This window comes from Ciconia boyciana, chromosome 9, assembly GCF_034638445.1.
Source record: "Ciconia boyciana chromosome 9, ASM3463844v1, whole genome shotgun sequence".
NCBI lineage: Eukaryota > Metazoa > Chordata > Aves > Ciconiiformes > Ciconiidae > Ciconia > Ciconia boyciana.
Window position 1 is genome coordinate 42,608,721 of NC_132942.1, and position 13,275 is coordinate 42,621,995.

General features: G+C 48.2%; 1 protein-coding gene across 2 annotated transcripts in view; it reads left to right on the forward strand.

Annotated features, from left to right (window-relative positions):
• Window positions 1-4,190: 4,190 nt before the first annotated feature.
• Window positions 4,191-13,275, forward strand: part of ATP2C2 (ATPase secretory pathway Ca2+ transporting 2) — a 28,015-nt gene continuing 18,930 nt past the window's right edge. For both annotated transcript variants that reach the window (XM_072872462.1, XM_072872463.1), the window contains exons 1-3: window positions 4,191-4,289; window positions 11,197-11,307; window positions 12,676-12,792. In XM_072872462.1, the coding sequence (XP_072728563.1) occupies window positions 4,191-4,289; window positions 11,197-11,307; window positions 12,676-12,792 (327 nt within the window). The remainder of the gene's footprint in view (window positions 4,290-11,196; window positions 11,308-12,675; window positions 12,793-13,275) is intronic.

The window sequence follows — 13,275 nt, forward strand, 5'->3', positions numbered from 1 at the left end:
GCTAATGCAAGCAAATATAGTTTCTGTTGATGTAGCTGGCTAACGGTCTTTGTGGAAAAAACATTGTGTGACCTAAGGCATCATCTGCAGATGACACTGAAGTGCTGTCGGTGCATCTATGAACCCAACAGCTGGAATCAACAGAAGGACAAACATTATAATAGATCTTCAGGAAGTCAGGGGTCTGCATTAAATCCACACTGTGCATCTCTACGTCAGCAATCTGCAGAAGTTGTAAATATGAGAATAATAAAAAAACTTGCTGTAATTTTGACATGCCTAGTTCAGAGTTCCATTAAGCTTTATGGTGCAGAAGTGTTTTCGTTACCTTCAGGAAGCTGTCCCATAGTTTCCTGAGCAGTGAAGAAGCCTACGAGGTTGAGACAATCCATAGAAGAGTCTTTGGAGACTGACAGTTTCCCTTTGCCCACTATATAGCAGGGATTTGTTCATACAGGGGGTTGTTTATTTCTCCCACCTCACACTGTCTACGCAGGCTAAATTATTCTCTGGAGGTGGTGTCAGGTGAGCATCGATTGCTGTCTATGGCAAAAGGATTTATAGCATCATTTAGCATCCTTCAAAGATAAATGAAAAAGACACCTTTTGCTGGTAAGTCTACAGAGGTAAGTCCTATTTCTTCTCATTATTTTCTCCTTCTTGTTACCTTTCTATGTAGACAAAGTAGCAAGAACCACAGGAGAAGCTGTGCAAAACAGAAAAGACCTTTTGACAGTTTCCAAGACGGAGATGTGGATGGCGGGGCTCAGTTCACCCGGCCTGAGCCGCCCCACCAGATGAGTCCCCCAGTTTCAGCAGTAGAGGCTGTGCAAACAGAAACCAGGTTTTTAATTAAATTCCCCCTTCCTTCCTAGTGACACACCTAGGGACAGACCTAAGGATTTTACCCAGCCTTTATCAGCAGCATTGACACGGCAGAAATGAACCGTGGCCTAAAACTTTGTTCTTTGCTTTTATAACCAGGAGCAGCAACTGTTCTGCCCAGGGGCGTGGGAAAAAGCCAGCCTGAAAGCAGAGTATTTGGATTTTTGGGTAGCAGCAAACTCAGTAAATTCTACCCATGCACCAGAGGTTTTTTCCCTCAAGGTGGCACAAGAGGAACAAAAGTGAGACAAGCCCTGGTTATGGCGAGGGAAGCAGGTCAAGGAGGTGTGAGTTTTGAACTGAAGGCAGCACCCTGCCCTCACAGCGGCAACCTCTTGGGCTCACATGATCTCAGATTGCAACTGCTTTGCTGTATGTGTCTTCATAACAGATATTTTCTTTTTTAAAAAAAAAAAAAAAGGTTTCCCAAATAACCTACTTAGAACTGGAGTCTGACCCTGAGCTTTATTATCCAATTAAACAGGAAATACTATAAAGGTACTGTAAATGGGCTGTGTGTTATGTTTTTATAGTGTGACAATTATGTCTTCTACCAGAATGAAGAAATACAACTTGTATTAGTGTTGTTCTCTTTACATTATAGTCTTCATTCAGTTTATTCCCAGCATTTTCTGAGCCATGAGATAGCAAAATACATGAATTTTCCATTGGATTTCCTAACAGGCAGAAATCTAAAGCAGCAAGAAAATGAAACTTCAGTCCGTTCAGCAGTTTTGCAGAATGTATGGCAAATAGTCAGCAACAGCTACATTTTCTTTCTGCATTTATTCAGTTTCATTGGTGCTAAAATGTAATTTTATGTTACAGAACTGAATGAACATGTGACAGATGACAGACAGGGCCATGGTCCTGGGCCCAAAAAATACTATTTCTCCCGAGCTGCATTTCTGCTGGATAATATTATGGTGCGTTATTATGCTCATCAACTCATATTTCTCCTTTTCTATGTCCTGTTTGTCTCAGTATTTTTGTCGTACCCCTCCCTGTCTCACTCCCCCCAGCCGAGGCTGGGAGAGGAGGAAGGTGACTGCAACGCCGGAGCACAGCGGGTGCCTCCAGGGCAACCCGGGATGTGGCGTCTTGGCCCGTGCCCACATTGCATTGATTCTGCATTTTGTTCTTCCCTGGATTGTGTACATAGCACCGAGCTACATGCGTTTCCACAAGCAGCAGCAGCTTTTTGCCAAGAGGAGGAAGTTAAATAAGGAAACCGTCAGCGAGAGCCTGTTGCTCAATTAGCCGTTTTGTCAGCAGCTCTTGGCTCACGAGAGCCGCGCTCGGGGCCGCACAGTCCACGTCCGCATTGCACACAGTAAAGCCCCAGAAGGACGCCCGGGCTCCTCGCGGGCGACAGCTCCCCTTGCCGTAAGCCAGTTGCGTGGATGATGGGTGAGGTTTTGGGATGAGAAAAGCAAGAACAAAACCAAGGAAATCTTTGTTTCCTACCTGCCCGGAGAGGGGGAAGATGTTTTTCACCACTTTTCTATCAGAGACACGAGGAACGACTCAATATGATCCCAAGGCTATGACTACCACAAACACACTCAGATGAACAGAAGAATGTATTTCCTTGCCAGGCAGTGCCTGCTTTGCCTTATCAGGACCGCGGCAGAGCCAGCTGGCTGTGCTCCAGATCCTTACAAAAGCTACAGAAGGAGGGGACCGGTTCGAAAGCGTGTGTGAGCTCAGAGATGGTTTGCCACCTAATTCCCATACATTTCAATAAGGTCTAAATCTCTATATACCTCTGGGAGCCTGGGCTGCCTTCGAGCCCTGGCTAAGCACCTTACCTAAACCCTGGGCAGGGCCTGGATGTGAGCTGCCTGAAAATCAGTGCCCAGCATTATCCCTGGATATTTTCCCGTGGGAAGGAGGGCTGTTGCAGCGATGCAGGAACTTCATTCATCTGCCTGACGCATCCAGTTCAGGTCATCAAGAAAGCATTTCTCAATCGGGAGCCAGGAGAGTTAGGAAGCCCCAGCTGTGTCTTACGAGAGCCCGATTATTTGCAGGGTGTTTCCCAACCGCTTCGCTTTCCCCTTGCTCTTTGGAAAGAAGCCCTCGCTCCAGACCACTTCAGTGTGACACAGCTTGGGACAACGTGTGTTATCTGTAGCTTCTAGCAGCATCATGCGGGTGGGGTGTCCCACGGGGCTCATCAGCTTTTGCTACAGCTGGTGGGACCTGGGAGATGCAGATAGGCAACACCGAAATGCTCCCTGGGAAAACACCAGTTTGATGGAAGTTGGCCAGGTTTTGGGTACTGTCACACAGGTGAGAGTCTGGGGTTTTGGCCCCGTCGTGGTCCTGGTGTCCCCACCTCCACTGCCCCAGAGGTAGGAAGGTGGCACCTGGATGTCCTAGGAGAAAATGATTCTCCTGCAGAAAATTGCACATATGTTTTTCTCTAACTGGGAATGACATTTATTCCCTCAGTGCAGTTTTTACTGTCAAAGGAGGATCTTAATCTCGTAGTTTACACCTTAGAGACAATTTAAGCCTAAGTGAATCCTGTCATGATGGCTGGGGGAGGATGTAGGTGTCCTGGTGCAAACCAGAGCACGATGCTCCCTGACAGGCAGCTATAAATCTTCAGAAAGGGTGTAACTGGTTAACTTCAGCCATATGTTGAGAACCACCATGAAAGCGCTCCCCTCTACCGAATGAAAGACTGTGGTTTTTTTAATAAATGAGCATCACAAATTCACACATCACGCAATTATGCCCTCTCTGTGATGTAAATACTTATAAATACCAGCATTATGCTGACTGGAGCGTTTCTCAAGGAGGATTTCCCCAGCCTGGAAGTTTACAAACAGGCTTGGCAGTGTGTGTAACCTGTCTTGCCTCTGCACGCAGCGGCCTCGGCAAAACAACCTCCCTATCTGCCTGCCTGAGATGTGGCCCCCGCCAACGCTTCTCCCGCAATAATTTCTCAGAGGGCGGAGGAAAACAGAGAGCTGCAAGACCTCAACCTGCTCTTCAGGTGCCGGCCGTGCACGCACGCAGGCCACCTCACTCCTCTATCAGCCACGGTCTTAAACACGGACGGGCTAGCCCTGCCAGGGTTTTATCGGCGAAGCACCCTGCGTCGCTGCTCGAAGGGTGCGCAGCCTCCCTCCGGCACCCGTGGCCAAAGGCGTGACTTGGCGGCAGGTAAACCCTGCCTCTCCCTCCTGTAACCATAGCCCCGCGCTCGCAGGGGAATTCGAGCCAGCGCTGCCGGCAGCGGGTGGCACCGGCCCGGTGGCCCCCAGGGCGCTTCCCGCCGCTGCGCAGCGAAGATGGTAGAAGGAGGTTTCGCCAAACTCTTCCAGAAAAGGTCGTTTTTCCGCTTTGCGCAGAAATATCAGCCCCTTGGAAGCGGCGAGCTGGAAGAGGAGGTGAGGATTGCCTGTGCCTCTTGCCTGGACCTGCTGAAATAGTTTGTGCCATTGGGGTTAAATTTGTCTATTTTGTCTGCTTTGTCCCACCGGTAACTTGATATTGCTGCCGCTGTGCTCTCCTCTCTCTGCCTCGCGTCATTCCCTGTACAACAGGGGACAAGATTAATGATGTTTACCAGGCAGCGGGGTGAGATGGGGATACTTGTTTCTATGCAATAGTCCCAGGACGTATAGCTCAGGCCAAAGTCCTGGCCAGGAACATTGTTCTCTGCATTGAGGAGGTTCAAAATTAACAAAACTCGTAGCAGAGCAACTGCCGTCAGGTGCATGGGCGCCGTGTGACGCTTTCTGGAGTGCTTGCAGAAAATGCAAACGCTGTCTCAGCAGAAGGGTAAATGAAGAGCGAGGGTAACCCTGTCCCCGGGGTACCCCCTGCCACCGGTGCCGGGCACGGGTGGGTGGGCTGCGACCCCTCGTCTGTCTGTTGTCTTGCTGCAGTCATTACTGGTAACGAATGGCCGAGAAGAGCTTTAGCTCAGACCTGCGGAGTCCACTCTGAAATAACGCTTTCTTTTCTTGAAAAATGCTGATGTATGAACGCTGATTTTTTCCCTCCTCCCTTCACTACCTCTTCTCGGTGCAGAGGGACCAAAGAGCGGCCAGTGGTGGCTTAGGTGTCACATTTGCTGTTCTCCTTGTTTTTTCACCACAAAACCTTCAGGTGTGGGATTATTTTATTATCACGTTTGCTCAGCACAGGGATTTCCATTGCTCAAGCCCCATTTTTTTCTCCCACATGACAGATCGGTTGGGTGCCCTCCCACGTAAACCTGATTTGTCTGATTCCTTCAGCGTGCAGGCTTAGCCCTTAGTCCTGTCCCAGTAAGCACCATCCACACACTTTTGAGATATTCCTGTTCTTTTCCATGACTGCCTGACTGAGGTCTTTTCTCAGATGTTATTTCAGCTGATCCTCTGCTCTCTTCTGAGTCTTGTCTTTCCAGTATGGGGGTTGGCCAGTGCTACAGGGAGAAGAAAATAAGACATTGAGCAGTGCGTTGTGCGATGCTGCTCTACACTAGTTAAACATAGCTCAAAATCCCGGGAAAGGCAGATCTTGTTGAGGTTACAGAAGGTGTCTGTAACCTTGCTTTGATGGGAAGCTGCGATTTCTGATCGTACATAGGCAGGAGGCCACCGGCAATTAGTCTGGCTTGTTCTTTGGCAGTACCATTTCTGTTGCGTCAAAATAAATAACGATACATATTTATTTCCAAATATAAACCCTTCTTGAATTTTAGCTCTAGTCCGTGCAGAGTGTGATACATTTCTAACAGGACAGGGAAATGACCAGCGTTTTGGCTGCAGCCCTAGGAAGTAGGCAGCAATGCAAATTGAGAACAGGAACTTGATAAATCAAGAACGTATTCTCAGGTTATGGTTTAGGCTGGTAAATGACTCACATTTCCTCTAAGGATGGTATTTTGCTTCTTTATTTGAAAAGAGAGAACTTTCAATCTTATAGATCTTAAGTGTTTTGGTCAAAGGGTTATCCTGGGCCTTAAAGATCTGAGTCCAGGTGATCTGACGGGACTAAAGCGAGGATAAATACACAAACTGTGGGTTGTGAAGGAAAAGCCCCAGCGCTGGTAGCTGCGAGGTGACGGCCAGCTCACAGGCTCCGGCGATGGTGTTACCTGGAGAGGGCAGAACAGTTAACTTTCACATCAAAGCACAAGCACAGCCTGTGTCTAGACTCTGCCGTATACGGTTTCAACTATTTTTCTACAGTGCCCCATTCAGAATCACAGGGAATTTTTGTGGTGCCGATTTACGGTTTATGAGAACCATGTGTTTCCTGCAGAAATCTGAAGAACATCCAAAGATTTTTCTCCTGAGCATCCAAGTGTGTGTGTGTGTCTGTGTGTCTGCGCAGCAGACACGTGCCTGTACGGTACCAGTACGGCACGAGCCGTGCCTGTACGGCATGAGCACAGGCATGGTACCTCTGTGTGTATGTGTGTTTGAAAGTGAAAACCCCTGTGCACTGGGTGGGTCACGTCTCCTTTTCCCTTTGACCATGTACCAGGGTCACCCCCGTGGCACCCAGTGCACCCAATGGATATACTCAAGGGCAGCTCTCCCAGGGAGCTGCAGCCCTCCGCTCCCAATAGTTTTTAACCGGATGAGATGGGTGGGTTTGGTAACACCGTCCAGGGCAATCTGTCCATCTCCACACTGTGGGGTGGCCTCCATTTCCACACACGGCGCTGCTGGGACTGGCGATGCTCAGCCCCGGTCCCGCGGGAACCACAGGCAGGTGACAGCGGGAGGGAGCCGTATATGCAGGCACAGGCCTCCCTCTGCCTCTGTCATCCCAAAATAACCGAATCCCAGGGCAAGATGGAAACACCTTTAAGGTCTCAGAGAACATCAGGATGGGAGAAGAGTTCATCATGGAGATCTACTGCCAACCCACCAGGGACCTGCTGTGATTTAGGGGCTTTTTCTCTTCTTAGCTTTCAAAAGAGCTGGCTCCTACCCCAGGCATGTCTGGGTAATAGATTTTAGTGCATTAAGATCTTCAGAGTTTCTTCGGAGCTGCTAGGACTTTTCCTTTGTAATTGCTCCATTTCTTCTCACCAAAACCCCTTTTGATCCTTTACCTACAACACTTGATCCGTTCAAGATTCAGTAGCCATGAGACGGAGTACGGGTATTTCCCAGCCCTGTCCTGCGTTCAGGGCTAAATTACTATTCCAGTTTGGGTCGAGGCTTTTTTCCATTTCAGGTTTCACACCAAGGAACATTTATCTCCTGGAGACTTTCACAAGCTCCATATCCTCCTGGATATGCAGAGCATCCTTATCAGAATAGTTTTATTATCATGCAGGTACCTATTTTCTTATATGCCCTCAAAATAAACTAAATAGTGCAGCTTTCCTTCCAGGCCATGGGATTGCCTCTGCACGGCAGCGACACAGACTTCACTTACACGCACGTGTGTTTTTGCCCCTTTAGAGATGTCAAGCCCAATTCCTCACTTCTGAAAAGCTTCCAGCTGGCAAGGAGTTAACTCCTCCCTCTCTCCAGCTCCCACAGGTTTTAGGGCTCAGGGCTGCAGCACGTCCCTCCCAGGAGACCTTATATATGAAGTTACCTTAAACTCTTGGGTTTTGGGGGGTTTTTTTGGGCCTGGGTGGGACTGGTTTGGGTGGGTGAAAAGGCTCCTCAACTGGGATTGCTGTTGGCTGTGGAGCTGCAGTGGTGGGGTTTTCCTGCAGGAATGGCAATGCCATCTTTCAGCTCGCGGGGCTTTGCTTTAGATTGAAGGGAGATGGAAGATCTTTTTTTTTTAATTAAGAAACAAAAAAGAAGCCAGGTTTGAGCAGGAGCAAGAGAGCAGTGGGAGTGAGGGGAGGGGGACGTGCAGCTGGGAGCAACGAGCCCAGGGTTTGGGCACTGCCCACCCAGCCTCAGTCAGCCCTCGCATACCCCTGGGGACGACTTAAAAGCCAAGGAATAGTTTTAAAGCAGCTTTTCTGGAAAACCCTTGGCTTTTTGAACAATCAATGTGTCTATTTGGAGGCTTATATCTGCAAGCAGGGAGACCATAGGCTTTATTTCAAGTAGAAAGTCTGCAATTCTGCGCTAGACATGCGAGGGGGGAGCGAGAAACTGTGCAAGAGGAGCTGAAACCACAGCGGTGGGTGGGAAATGGCTGGGGCTCGGACAATGAAGGCCAGCGAGGTAGCCTCTCGCTGGGTTTGCTCTGGGTTCGTTTCTGCATGCTGCCTGCACCCCTGAAACGCAAGTCCTCCGCCTGCCGCATGCACCAAAAAAAGCAATGCAAAGGGCTTTTGAGGGAATGGTTTGATTTATTTCTTTTAGTAAGGATGAAGAATATACAAGAAGAGGGTTTCTGCTTAATGTTTTAAAGGGCTTCTTGTTAGAGTAAATAACCCAGCCCGCTTTTGACCAGATTACAATATATTAGCCGGTCCAAAGTAATCGAAGACAGGGGGAAAAAAAATATGCAAAACCTCAGTGAAGGCAGAGGTGGGGGGGAAATCCCGAGAACTGATCTTCTGGGCTGTTTGCCAGAGTATACAGAAAGGGCTAGGTACTCTGCAGAAAGCCCCACGCTCTCTTCCTTCCCGCATGGGCTGCTCGGCGGGACAATTGATGGATTGTTTCGGGGCGAGGGATGCGGAGGCAGCGGCGCAGGTACCGGCAGTGCCAGGCGTGCTGCGGAGTGCGCTGGGGCAGGCTGCCGCGTGGCTCCCAGCCAGGACCAGCTGCTCTTTACAGCCTCCAGTATCTCCTGATCTTGCAAAGCAATAGAAAAACTAATAATTTTTTTTTTTTTTTTACTTCTTCCTGCCCTGCTGTATGCACTCTTGTGCTTGAGTTATGCCTAAAGGATAAAGGTTAAAAATGTAAATGGATAATGTTGATAGCCCACATCTGTTTTACAATGTAAATAGAAAAGAAAGTAAGGCACAAGGAGAGGTTAGTTCATGAAGAGGTTTGCTCAGGGCACTGCCTCATGCCTAACAGACATGGGGTGGGACGTGTTTAGGGGCAAAGGGGCTCTGCACCGGCAGCGCTTTGCAGGGGAGGAGGGCGATGGGGCTCCACTGATGCATTTCCAACCTGTGCATCGCTGGAGCTGTTCGTCTCGTAGGAAAAGCTCTGCCACATTCGTCCAGGGGAAATCACTTACAGGTGTAAGCTAATCAATGCAAATTAATTCATCCCAATAAAGCTGTTCATTTCATAACAGCCCTGGGTGTAAGGAGCATGGAGCTGCCAGCGTATCTATTGACCTGCAGCCAGCGCTGCCTGCGTACGGCTTGGGCACATCCATACCCCGTGAGCTTTTGTCATTCATTTCCTCCACACCTTTTCAAAGGTAAATATTAGCGATAGAGCTGGGCCCTGGCTTCTGCTGCTGGCCTGGGGAACTGTAGGCATGTTACCCTCATGCCCAGGTCTCTTCCCACCCTTCAGCTCCTTTAATTAAAATTTAAACTCCTCCAAGGCAAAGCTGGCATGTGCCATTGGCAGCATAGAGGAGCCTATAGAAACCATGTTAATCAAATCATCACAGTAATGAATGTAAGGTATGTTTCTATAGGTGACAGCCCTGTATTTTCTTCCCAGCACGTCCTTCCATCCCCTTAGATGCATGGGTGGCTTTTGGTCTTGCGGTGTCTGGGAGTCAATGGAGTTACAGGGAACTGACGAATTTGTACAAGCAGGACACACAAGCAGGAATAAATTGTCGGTTTTAAACATAGAAGGACTTTTTTTGTCACTTCTAGGGATGTCTGTTAAGGAAATATTGAAATAAGAGCGATGCCCAGTGCTAGTACACCTCAAAACAGTGGAGAAATATTGCAGCTTCTTTGGGCAAAGGGTGGTCGCCAGCGTGAGTGATGCATGGAAGCAGGAAAATCTTTGGAAATCTTGGGCAAATTGCTGGGGTTTTGGGAAGGCAGGTTGTTCCTGGGGCAAAATGGCTTCTAAATGAGCATTGCATAGACCAAGGGATCACAGCAAACTCTTCTGCATTTCACACGGGAGCAGGTCGGGGCCGGTATCTCATGTGTTAGCGGCCGTACTGTGGGTCAGTAAACAGTCATAAAAAGGGGGCTGCAACGTATGGAAGTGGCAAAAGCCTTTTAAAGGAGCAGGGCTTAGAGATGCTCCTATCTCGTCTGCTACGAGCTCTCCAGAAGCCACAAGACAGAACCAATTCTGTGTACCGGCATGAGCGAACAGCCAAAGAGATTTTCTGCATTCATCTGGGGCGTTAGATTGCAAAACACTGGGTGTTCCTAGAAACGTCCTGAATATGCATAGAAGGGCTAATTCTCCAAATACCACTGCGGGCACCTCTGAAGTCCTCCAAACCCTTGCTCAGGTGCTGATGAGCCGGACCTGAACGTTTCCCCCAGCAAACACCCCCGGGTGCTGGCAGCAGGGAGCTGGTGCCGAATTCCTCCCGCCCTGCCGAGCCTTGGCTGGCCGCAGGGCTGAGCTCTGCCGCGGGCTGAGCACCACGCTCCCTCGGGATCCCTCTCTCAATGAACACACGCTCTTGTGCTTTATGAATGAAAGCAAATGGGAATGGATTTTCCTGTCCCTTGGGAAGGGTGAGATTTCTCTCTCTCTGTACTTACCCTGCAATAGCAGTCACACCGCCTCCGTCATGTGCCTGGCTGAGATTTCAGGGGATGCTGCTGCTCTGGAAAGAGTGTTTTGGAAAAGGAGACAGGGGATCCCGAAAGAGAAGACAGGTCGGGGTGCTGGGAGCTCGGAGCAGTCCTCGGGCTGCCTGGATGGGGCAGGAAGCGTTTGTCCTGCTCGGAGGCATTTGCAGAGCCAGTGGTGGAGGAAAACAGCCGTGGAGATGGGAAAGGAGACTTTTGCTTTCTCCCACTGGCTCAGAGATTTTTCTAGCTCACATTTTCTGTTCATTTATTATGTCTTTAAAAAGGGAAAAGTTTTTCTCCTTGCTCTGAGCATTGAGCGTGCAGTGGGCTGTGAGACACTGGCATGGAAAAATGCTCATCTCAGGCAGGATACCTGCAAACAGCAGAGCCCGGCATGCTTTTCTGACCACAGCGGTGGCGTGCGCTTGTCTTTTTGGTGATCCAGCTCCTGATAGCCTTTCTTTCCACTACAAGAATGTGCACCTGCCTTTGAGGCTGTAATAAAGATAAATCAGTGAATGTTATAAAGTGCTGTGATTTAGGAAGTGTTTTAGCTAACTGTGAAGTCACTCGGCTGGCAAGGTGAGGGAAGGGAATGGGATTAAGGGAAGAAGCAAAGAGATGCTGAAATGCTTTTATGAACTGTGCTCTTGCCTAACGATTGCTTTATCTCATTTACTCAGAGCCATGAGGAGTGTGAGCTGAAAATAATTGAGCAGGAGAAGGAGGTGACAGTTCTACCCCCGAAAGATGCATGTAAATGCCATAAAGAAGACTTGGCAAAAGCTTTAAACGTAAGGGTTTGTAGAGGTCTTTGTGAATATAGCAACACAGTCTGTGTAATCTGGCTCTGGGAAGAGACCGAGCAGCAAAATTGGTCTTTGGTTTCCTGGTTTCCTTTGGTTTCCAGGTCTTTCTTGGACTACCCAATGCCTCTGCCTTTACGTGGGACGAATCCTCATGTTGGCCGTTCGAGGCTCAGAGTTGGGCATTTGTGCTTCACTTTGTCCTGGGGAAGGATTTCACGGAAGCGAGTGGCTCTGTGAGCTGCAGGTGAAAGAGTTCAATTCTCCAGCCTGGAAGATGAAGCGCTCGCAGTGCTCTGCCAGGGCTGGCGGAGGAGCCCCAGGCGCAGGCTGCAGAGCTCACCCACTCGGATTATCGGCAGCTCCTTGGAAAACCTTGTGCAAATGCACACTTTTATTTTTTTTCCCCTGTTTTTCCCTGCTTTTTCCCCTGCTTTTCATAGCAGGTTTCATTTCAGAGGCAAAGCTCACCACGTTTATTATCCCAGATGACTTCCCAAAGGCTTGCTGACGGCTTGAATTGTTAGATATAAATTCACCTCGCCATCCCTACCCCAGGCAAACAGCAAGGCTGTAGCCATCACCTGGTTCAGCTTGGGCTGAGACCCGTTTGCTCACGCGGCGTGGGGACATCACCCCTGGCAGAGATGTTTGCGGTGGCAGGAGCGGCCACTCTGCCCCGGCCCACGCAGCCGCAGCCGGGACGTAGCCAGAGGGATGGAGGGACACTGTGGAGACTCCGGTTACTCCGTCTGCACTGGAGTTTGCCCTTGGGAAAAGAAACAATCTGATGTTGTAACTCACGCTTAACCCCGTGTACGAAACATAGATGGAAACTTGGAAAGGCTGAGTCCCCTCGACCAGGGAAAGCTAGAATGCTTAGCAATATTTTGGTGTCTGACCTTGCTATTTTTCTAAATGCAGGCAAAATAGATCTTATTCCTTTTCCATTTGTTCACTTTGAATTTTGTCAGGGTATTTTTATTTTTATTTTTTCTTTAAACGTACAGCAAAACCAGAAATCAGTTCTTTCCTTTACTATTTTAGATGTCTAATTTGTCATCTATTATATAGTTTCTCACTTGTGGAAAGACTTTTTTTAAAATTATTTTGTGCTTACTTTATGGGTTTCTGTGATGGTTGATGGTAAAGTTTTATAGTTTAACAAAAATAAATGCCTAAACAGAAAAACAGTGGATAGCTTTATTTTCTGGGGGAGAGGACTGAACCATGAACATCTTGCCCAGTCTACTTACAGGTTTTTAACGTAACTTTGCCTTAAGAAGTTTTCTGTAACTATTCTACAATATGTAATGTTTGGTTTGATGTTGGTTTTTTTTTTAAATTTCCCTCTAGGTTGACTTACAAACTGGACTCTCTGAGTTTTCTGTGCTACAGCGCAGGTTAAAACATGGCTGGAATGAATTTTCAGTAGAGAATACAGAGCCGATATGGAAGAAATATCTAGACCAGGTAAGGATTTTCTGCACAGATTCTCATTCTTGGCAAAAAAACCTGGCTGGGTTGGCCTGAGTGTGTCTCTACATTGAAATATTCAGGATTTCTGCTTCCACGGACTCAGCCTTGGAACAGGCTGTGCCCTGGATATAGAAACTGTCTCTTCCCCCGGGAAAGCCATTGTGAGATTCAGATGCAGGGTCATTTAATGTGCAGATAACATCTTAAAATAGGAATAAACCTTTTTCTCTCCGCACAGCCCACAAATCCAAAGCCATAGATCAGTGACCTGATTTCTGGAGCATATTTATTCCCTTTAAGGCAAGTGATAAAATCATGAAAGGTTTGAGGAAAACCAGTAGTAGCTGAAAGCCACTCTGATTTCTGTTACCCCCGTGAAGGAAAGCCCTAAACCTCCAGCAAAAGCAGAGGCAGTTGTAGAGCTCAGGTGAGTGTTAGTGTCTCTATTAGCAATACGTCGGTAACGGATACAGTAAG